General features: G+C 40.5%; 1 protein-coding gene across 1 annotated transcript in view; it reads left to right on the top strand.

Moving 5' to 3' along the window:
* Daw1 (dynein assembly factor with WD repeats 1) overlaps positions 1-7979 on the top strand; it is a 41386-nt gene extending 33407 nt beyond the window's left edge. Inside the window, exons 11-13 of the mRNA XM_050154165.1 lie at positions 3835-3911; positions 6704-6866; positions 7584-7979. Of these exons, the coding sequence (XP_050010122.1) occupies positions 3835-3911; positions 6704-6866; positions 7584-7618 (275 nt within the window). The 3' untranslated portion in view covers positions 7619-7979. The remainder of the gene's footprint in view (positions 1-3834; positions 3912-6703; positions 6867-7583) is intronic.
* The last annotated feature ends 2099 nt before the right edge of the window (positions 7980-10078 follow it).

The following is a 10078-nucleotide window of genomic DNA, read 5'->3' on the forward strand; positions in this document are numbered from 1 at the left end:
TTCTTCAAATGCTGTCCTTTTAAAAATGATTTTAGTTCTTGTTAGTCCTTACATGCTTCCCTCATTCTTTCTTGGTTATCATGTTCTTTAATTTATAATAAACAGTCTAAATATGTCTCATAGGCTCCTTCTTGACTAAAGGCTACTGTGCTGTGTAAATTTAGGAGTTTGTATGCATGAAATCAATATCATAAAGCCAATCATGGAAATACCATCTTTTATAACATAGGTCTGTAACTTTTGAACAAGGGTTGTTATGGGTAGGGGATAGAGAAAGGGCTAAGAGACAGGTAGATCTCTGTGAGTCCCAGGCCCACCAGGACTACACAATGAGACCCCATCTCAAAAACAAACAAACACAAATGGTATTTAATGGGTCTACGCCGTCATTCAGATATAAATGCATGATACACTAATACAAATCATCTCTTATGCTGCTACACATGTTTTTGATGTTGTTTTTAATAGCTAGGTCCCATACTATATTATGTTATACTCTTGATCAGCACACAAAAATCTTCTCTGACTGCCTCATCTCCAGAAAGGTCACAGATGGTGGCAGGTACTGTCACTATTATCTTCCCTATTACCACATTATGTCTCCACGTTCCCAAAAACTATGTCTGGTGATCTCTGTGTCTGTCTGGTCTTCCTGAGTCCCATGTATCAAGATATGATCCAAGGCCTTGCAAATGACCTGAGATACTATCTCATCATCTCTTTGAAAACCACATTTGGCAAAATGTTATCTGTCATATCTGTTTGATATCCACTTATGATGTAAGAGTATGCTATAGGTTTATCTTTGATGACAGTGTATTAAATTGTAGCATATATACACCATTTTTTGATTACTCAGTGACAATTTAAAGTATGCATATGTCATTACGGAGCCTTGTTATGCATGCTGACAATGTATAATACACACTATGAGTTTCTGGTCTTCTTGGATAAATATAATGTGATACTACATATGTTTTATTTTTTTAGCCAGGTACATTGTTTTCTCTTTTCTATATCATAACTTTAATATTCTATAAATATCATATTCCTAGTGATCCCATATTATATTATACTGTTTCATCTTACCTCCTAAAGCCCTTTTATGATATTACACCAAATTTATGCAGTCTTCCTTGACTGTACTGATTTCTATAGTTTGAGCTTTGACATAGTGAGACAAAACATCATACAACTTTATACAGAGTTTATTTTGAGTATCCATATGCTGATACTGTATATGTCTGTATCATCTCATAAAGATGATGTTTGAACTCCACATCCAACTTTGGTTCTAGAAAATGTCATGACATTTTCTTTTTTTTTAAAAAAATTATTTATTTTTTATATATTTTTACTTAAAAAATTTCCACTTCCTCCCCTCCTCCCATTTCCCTCTCTCTCCCTCCATAGTCTTCCCCCATCCCCCTTCTCCCTCCCTCTCCAGTCCAGAGAGCAGTCAGGGTTCCCTGCCCTGTGGGAAGTCCAATGTACTCCCCCCTCCATCCAGGTCTAGGAAGGTGAGCATCATAACAGACTAGGCTCCCACAAAGCCAGTACATGCAGTAGGATCAAAACCCAATGCCATTGTTTTTGGCTTCTCAGCCCTCCTTGTAAGCCATGTTTAGAGAGTCCGGTTTGCTTATATGCTCCATCAGTCCCAGTCCAGCTTACTTTGGTGAGCTCCCATTAGATCAGCCCCACCATCTCAGTGGGTGGGCGCACCCCTTGCGGCCCTGTTTTCCTTGCTCATGTTCTCCCTCCTTCTGCTCCTCATTTGGACCTTGGGAGCTCAGTCCAGTGCTCCAGTGTGCCCCGGTTGTGGTGGCGCACGCCGGTAGGATTTGCTGAAGGAGGCAGAGGCAGGAGGATCACGAGTTCGAGGCCAGCCTGGACATTTTCTTTACTTATATGTGATACCATGGATCTGAATACATATTTCCTTCATGTGTTCTGTCACACAAAACAATGTATACTCATATATGGGGATATGTTCTTTCTATGACAGTTTCTGGTACCATATATTATACCACACACTGACTGTTTTTCCTTCCTAGTGATCATTCATAAGGCTACACTAACTGTCATGTCCTTGAAGATTGTAGTGATGCTAAGGTTTCTATGTGTAATATGATTGACATCTTGCATGCTTCCCACTATGTTCCCATTATTTAGTGATGTACCATGTGGCTTTGTATCATGTTTGTCCTGTCACTTTAAAATATGCATAAGAGGGGCTGGAGAGATGTCTTGATGGTCAAAAGTGCTTGCTGCTCTTGAGGGGTACCAGGGTGTGGTTCTCAACACTCAAGTTGGGCAACTCACAACTGCCTGCAATGTCAGTTCTGTTGGTTACAGCTTTTCTTCTAGTCTCTTCTATAATACCTACATGCAGGCACATACAAATACACACAATTAAAAATGAATTTTTAAAAATCTGCACAGGCTATGATACTGAGTGCACAGCATGTCCTTGAGAATAATGTGTGATTCTACACAATATTGCATAACCACAGCAAACACCTGTGGGCTTTAGGCTGGGCCTAGTCCTGATAACACTGCATGAAGATGTGTGATGATTCTCCTCACTACTCTCTTAGTTCATATTTCAGTGCAACCACCTCTGTCTTTCGTGTATGATGCAAGCTATATCCTGTGTCATGCTTTTTTTTTTTAGAGTAATGTGGAATGCTATATAGTCTCTCCTCTTTCTCGATAAGCACATATAATATGCACTGGCTTCTACATCATGCCCTTGAAAACTTTCCATGATTTTATGTTACGGTTTTATAACTGTGGATAATTCAACAAGTTTGTCATGAATTTATGTCATGAATTTATGGAAAGCAAAACAGCACATAATCATCCATACATATTTATTACATGAACTGTTAGGTTGCATAGAATATTGGAAGTTGCTCAGCAGCACTGGTTGGGGAAAGGGTTGGAGGATTAGAAATCTGGGGAATGAAGAGTTTGCTAAAGTATAAGTTCACGTCTAGTTTTTATTTCCTCGTTGTCTGCTGCTCATTCTAGTAGCAATTCTGTTCTTTCCTTGTTCTACAAACCATTACTTCAAAAACAATTTCTTTTTCTATTGTGGCATTCTATAAATCTCTTCTGATTCTGTGATTCCTAAGAAACGTTGAGATTTAGAACACTCTTGTTTTTCTCCAAAATGACAAAAGTTCATTGTTTGAAGTTCACAAATTTGGATTAGTTGGTTGCACCAAAAATGATAACACCAGCTGGTTTAATTGGCGTTCCCCTTTGGCAGCTGAGGGAGTTAAGTGGACATAAAGTAGCTCAAGAAGCTTGTGTCAGGACATAGTTAGGAAAATGTGAAGTGGGATGTGGCCCAGCAGTCTGCTTCTGACTTTCTCATCCTGTCTCATAGCTGTGCTGTCAAATGGGTGTGTGTGCATCACAACGTTTATTTCAAGTCCCTCGTCTTTTTTTTTTAAGTCGCCCCACATTCCTGTGTTACTAGATTGTGAAGCGGCTCAACTGTAAGCCTTAGGTTTGTAAACATACCAATTCTAAAATAACACTAAAAAATCATTTTATCTATTCCATTTTTTCTTATTCCACATATCACATCTTCTTCTACTTGGGAGCCCAGGATCTCTTCCGACAATGTCAGAGTCAGAGAGCGAGTCCTGTCTGTCCAGCCTCCTCTGCAGTAGGTCAGCTGCATTTAGAAGGTTGAGCATGGGTATTGTCACAGGAAGGACAAACTCAGGGCAGAGCTCATTTGTCGGAGGACAGACTTTAGGTAACGTGAAGTCCTGCATTTCAGGTGGATTAATGTCTATTCCAATCCCTCCCCAAAAGGGACAGCAAGAGTTTACAATGCGACCACAAGGCAATGCATAACCAAACTGGAAGGCCATGAAGGAGAAATCTCAAAGGTGAGCTATTGTCCCATTTGGAGCTGTGTGTTTGCTGTAAAAAAAAAAAAATAATATCGTAGGATATCAGAGGTTACAAGTTAACCCCCTGAGTTAATTGACCAGAGCTTCCCTTTTAAGATAATCAACATATTTATTAATATATAGCAGGCAGGGAAGTAATATTCCTGATATTAAGTAACTTGAAGTAGAGAGAACCCAGATAAAACAAAGTTAAGTGAATGCAATGATTTATTCCTGAGTCCTCACTGAGTCTAAAATGGTGTCTAATGTTGCTGGAGCTACTGGAGTTGAGTGGCCGAGGAGTCACCTCATTGGACTGGCTCATGTCATATCTGCATTTGATCATTATTTTAAGATGAATTTCCATGCAAAGTGACTGAAAACACCACTTGAAGCAACTGATAACACCTCTCTTAAAATTGTCTACCATTTCTATTTCAGTCAAATAGATTCCTTCCTATTCACTATCTTTCCTGCATCCTTTACCGACAGTGGGTTTCCTGTTGGACAGCAGAGAGAAGTGAATGAATCAGACTGAACTTGGCCTACACATAGCTGACGTATTAGGAATCCAGGAATTTCAGTTAATTTTCTTTTCAACATACCAGCAAGCTCATTTAATTCATAGGGAGTAGAGCTGCATTTAGTTTTGGTTATGTAAAATTAATATTTTATAGATCTTACGGTGGCTAGCTAGGCATAGTGACACATGCTTGTAATCGCAGCAGGTTGGAGAGAGATACAGGATAGCAGGAGTTCAAGGCCAGCCTGGGCTACATGGCACCTTGTCTCAAGCAATCAATAAAATAAAATAAAATAATCACTCCTTACCCCTTCCCGACAATAAACACAGGTGTACTGGGGCTAAAGTACTAACGTCTCTTTGGTTACATCACCCTGCCCTAAAACTCAACTACCTAAGCCTTTAATTTTAAGCTTATCCTCTCTGATTCAGCAAAAAGAAATGATATCCTAAACACTTTAAAAGCATAAACAGCATTCTTTTCAAACATCAGCAAATATTTAATTAGGTGAAAACACCCAACTCAGCAGTTTAAGGAGCTTGCCAAGTGCTTTCTTCCCAGTTCCAGTAAACATGCAAGTTTGTATTATGCGAAAAAGCATGTGGAGCCTCAAGGGTTCTGGAAATCAGTTGTGATGGAAGGAGTGATGTTTGAAAACATTTAACAAAGTATGAACCTATCCGGGGCTGTATCTCAGGGCTTTATCAGCCACTTTTTAGAAGCGTCACAGAGCAGAGTCACTCAGTGAGAGTCTGAGGTTTGTATGCGTCCCCAGGACATGGCAGAGCTTGCTGGGACCCAGTGAAGTCTCTTGCCTCCCAGCTCAGCCCCAGTTCTTGGTTTTGTATGTGAAATCTTATCTGCCCCTTCCTTATGAAGTGATAGCTAGATGGCTTCAGAACCCTGATGGTTATAGCGGGATTTCAGCATTGTCCCTGTGTATATTCCTGTCCCTCCATCCTCTGCCCCTGTTCTTGGTGGCCATTGCCCTGTGGTTGGTAAGTGCCCTGGTATCCAGACAATGGACGCTGCTGACCACTTCCTGGACTGAGAGGTAACGGAGTGGCAGGAAGGTATGGGAAAGTAGGACATGCAAGGGCAGCCCGGGCCATGTTCCTGAGTATAGCTACCACCATGTTTGATATTTTCCCTCAGTGATTGTGCACTTGTCTTTGTGAACATCTGACTGTAAGAAAATTTTGAATTCTATAATCGGTAAATTGTATGCACGTTAAGCAAATATATTGCTCATGAAATTATTAACTGATGATGATATTTATATGGAGTACGGAGCTTAAACATTCAGTATATATTCACTCACCAACACTTAGAACGTTACAATATATTCAGTATGAACAATAATGGATTTATTACTACATTTTCATACATGTGCATAATGTATTGAGTTCATAGCTATTCCCATCACCTTTCCTTGTCCCCCTTCCTCTTCTGTAGATCGCCTTCCTAGTTCCAAATAGCCCTCTTCCTAGTTTCATGTACTTGTGTGTATGACCCAGTGAGTTTCATAGCTTAGAGGAGTGCTGGTAATCACCTTTTGAGAGTGTCCCCTGTCGTAGGCACTTTTTAGACACTGGTGAGACAGTGATGAGGAACAGACATGCCTTGTCCTCCTCACATCTTCAGTCCTAGTGGAAGTGGCCCAAATCATTGTCTTGTGATCACAGCGACTATCAGAGGAAGGCAAGAGCCAGCAGCAGGCGCCTCTGCCACTCAGATCCTGAAGAAGAACACCTCACCCAGGGGAAACATCCAAACATGCTATCTGTAATTGATGCATTTTGGGTGGCAATAGAAAAACATGCTCTTGTGGTCCTGGGTGTCTATTCTTTCTGCGGCACAGATGTAAGGGGATTCTGTGTGGTTTCGGTGGCAGAAGCTTGTGTGACAGGGGTGACATTGAACTTTGCACACAGAGTATGCTTTGTTTTTACAACCCAGCTCTGCTTCTCTTTAGGGTGAGGAAGAAACCATGAGTCTTTGGGAAGAAACTTTTGGGGTATACTCAAAGTATACAGGCGCTTTGGTCTTTCAGGATTAGAATTGTGAGAATGTAAGCGACTAAACGTTAGCATCTACGTTTTTGTTTTCAGATACTAGTGCCTATATTTTTACCATTGGGAAGAAATTGTTCTAAAAATAAATACTAGGCCAGAGAGAAGATGGGTGCTCAGTCCCCTATTTGCTTTTGGAAATCTATTGTTAACCCAGACTTCAACTTGCTATTATCGCTATTCTGTTTTGCAGATCTCTTTCAATCCCCAAGGAAACAGACTCTTGACGGGCAGCTCTGATAAGACAGCCAGAATCTGGGATGTTCAGACTGGTCAGTGCCTCCAGGTCTTGGAGGGGCACACTGATGAAATATTTTCGTGTGCTTTCAACTATAAAGGGAATATAGTTATCACAGGTATGGGAGAGATACACACCATAGCGCTAGTTTCCGTTTTAAATCGCCTACTAGACTTCTGAAATGCATGCCGAGAAGGGTTCATGCTCAACCTCTGCTCAGTTTTCCAAGGGCCTCGGCTTTTTCTGGAATTTCATTTTACCCAATTATTGAATTTTTTGTTATTATTATTTTTTAAATATTTTGAGACAGGGTCTTGCTATGCATCCCAGCAATCCCCCTGCCATAGCCTCCCCAGTGCTCGGGTTGGTAGTATTAGCCACCCATGCCATGTTGTCCCAGGACTCATAGGAGTGTGCTCTGCCATTGATGGTAACTGTTTGTGACTTCATATTCTGTTCCTCTAGGTCAGATAGCCAGTTAAGAACTTGTCGACCTGGATACTCTACTTTTCTAGTGGTTACTGCTCAGCTGATGGTAGTAGACACCAATAATGTAAACAAGTCAGGACATTTGTTTTCCAATTAGAGATGTGAAATTTAAATGTCTTTTTCTTGGCTTTTCCCTACAAACATGCTAGTGTGTGGGGAAAAGAATATGCACTGGACGCTTTACAACCACCAGCAGTTGTGTGACTTCCTGGTGCGCTGTACTTTGGAAAGCCTCCCATTTCACCCATGGCTGAGTAGCAGTGACCCAGGAGAAAGTCCACCTGTTCAAAGAGCAGGCATCCGAAATAAGATAACGGGAAAGTGATGGTGCGATTTGTTTCATCAGGCAGCAAGGACAATTCCTGCAGGATATGGCGTTGACCCAAGGGCTTTGCTGTGGAGCAGGGCTGTTGGCAACAGTGATCAAGAACTTGAACTCCCAGAGAACAAGTGAGCCTATTTCCTCACCCATGGAGCAGCCTGTCCTTCACTTACATGCATGACTATGAAAACTGATGGACTTACATAATTTCTTAGTGTTTTCATAAGTGATATCAGGGGCAAGCATAATATATGGTAAATGTCACTAATTGTTTTAGTTGTGCTTTGTGTTTTAACAGCATCAGGATACCGATAAATAAAATCAGAGTGCCTTTACAGTACTTCTTCCAGATTCTAGAATCTTCTAGATTCTACCTGAAGGTTGATGTTAGTTTATCTTCAATAAATATTTAGACAAAATTTCCTATGAAGAGTGTTTTATTATATGTTTGAATGGTAAGATAATAAAAATAAAATGATTCTCACCAGAAAATATATTCTGCATTAAAAGTGGCATAGAATACATGTGGGTAGCTTTATCTCTAAGGATGTATTAACAGAATAGATATTCAGATTAGTAAATTAAAAAACCCCGAATGTGAACATTGAAGTATAAGAGAAAACAACCAAAGTGTTGCTAAAATATTGAAAACATCTTGGGGTGCTGGAGAGATGGCTCAGCAGCTAAGAGCCCTTACTGCTTCTGCAGAGGACCCGGGTTTATTTTCCAGCACTAGTAGCAGGCAGTGCACAATGGGCTGTGATTCAAGTTCCAGAAAATCTGACATGGTCTCCTGTCTCCTGTGGTCACTTGAATTTATTTACGTGATACACGTCAACTCATGAAGATACACAAACACACACACCTTTAAAGATCCATTATCCATTGTTTATCCTTTCTACTGAGAATATTTAGATCTACTAACAAAGGCACAAAGTCACCACATGATATCCTAAATTTATATTTATTTGTCACTTAACTACAAGTTTTTACCCTTTGACCAATTTGACCAATACCTTTCAGCTTTACCCACTGTAGCCCTAGTTACTACTCATCGACCATTTCTATTGAGTTTGGGTTTTGTCTTTTTCTTTTTAGAAGCTGTAAATGCCTGAGATCATGCACTGTTTTGTGCTTCACTTTCTGGCACAATGTCCTCAATACTTTTCTACTTTAGCAAATAGAATTTTTCTCTTTTTAATGCCAAGCAGGAACACTCTCTGTATCTATGTATGTGCACTTTCTGTTCATTTATTTGTTTATGTTCTACATATTTATTGTGTGTGCCCACAGTGCACACATGTAAGTAATAGGACAGCTTGATAAAGTCAGTTCCCTTCTTCCACCACATGGCATCCCAGGGTTGTTGATTAAACTCAGGTTGTCAGGCTTGGCAGTAAGTGCCTTTGCCTTTCCCCTCTGGGTCAGCTCACAAGCCCTGCTTTTCTTTCCGCTTACGGTTTCCATTGCTGCGCTTTAGATGGTGTAGTCTCATTACCTTTACGTCTTGTGCTTCTGAGATTACATCCAAAAATTCACCATCAAGATCAGTGCCACAGCCAGGCAGTGGTGGCGCATGCTTTTAATTCCACACTCAGGAGGCAGCAATTCAAGGTCAGCCTGGTCTACAGAGAAACCCTGTCTCAAAAAGCAAAACAAACAAATAAAAAATATCAGTGCCATAGTACATTCCTCTTACAGTTCTTTGGTGAGTCTTATGGTTTCAGGTCTTAGTGTTAAGAGTTCCAATGGATTTTTGAGCTGGCTTTTGTGTATAGTGTACAGTATTTGGTTTTGCTAGCTTTCCGCCACTGTGATTCAAATATCTAAGATAATAAAAACCAACTTCTGGAAAGGTTTAATTTTGTTCATGTTTTTAGAAGTTTCAATATATAACTGGTTGATTCAGTTGCTCCTGAACTTGTGGTAAAGGAAGTGGGGGGTTACATCACACAGCTACATCATTTACATCATGACGATGCAGAAAGGTGAGAAATGCGGGTATAGCAGGAAGAAGAGGGAGAAAAAGAGATGGAGTGGGGAGGGAGAGACAGAAGGAGAAAGAAACACTGACTGAGGGGGGGGAGGTCCCATAATCCCTTTTGAAGATATGCCCGCATTGACCTGGAACCTCTCTTATGGCCCCATCTCTTAATGTCTCCATTACTTCCCTGTTACCACCAAGTTGGGGAGTAAGCCTTTAGCAATGCGACTTCAGGGCATGTTCCAGATCCAAACCACTGCAATACAGATACAGCTGTATTTATTGCATGCAGATATTGTTTCTCCAACCCTTTATCAAAGAGACTATTCTTTCCCCCTTGTGGTGGCTACTTTTAAGACTCTAAACGAGTGGACACATACTTGGGACTCTTTGGTGACTTTACTTCATGTGTTATGTTTAACTATTAACTTGACACATTTGGGAAGGGGGATCCACAGGTGAGGAACTGCCTCAGTTGGATTAGCCTATGGATATGTTTGTGAGACACCTTAATTGCTAATTGGTGTAGAAGGGT

The sequence above is a fragment of the Alexandromys fortis genome, unplaced genomic scaffold, assembly GCF_014885135.2.
Source record: "Alexandromys fortis isolate MF-2015 unplaced genomic scaffold, M_Fortis_MF-2015_v1.1 scaffold_40, whole genome shotgun sequence".
Classification (NCBI taxonomy): domain Eukaryota; kingdom Metazoa; phylum Chordata; class Mammalia; order Rodentia; family Cricetidae; genus Alexandromys; species Alexandromys fortis.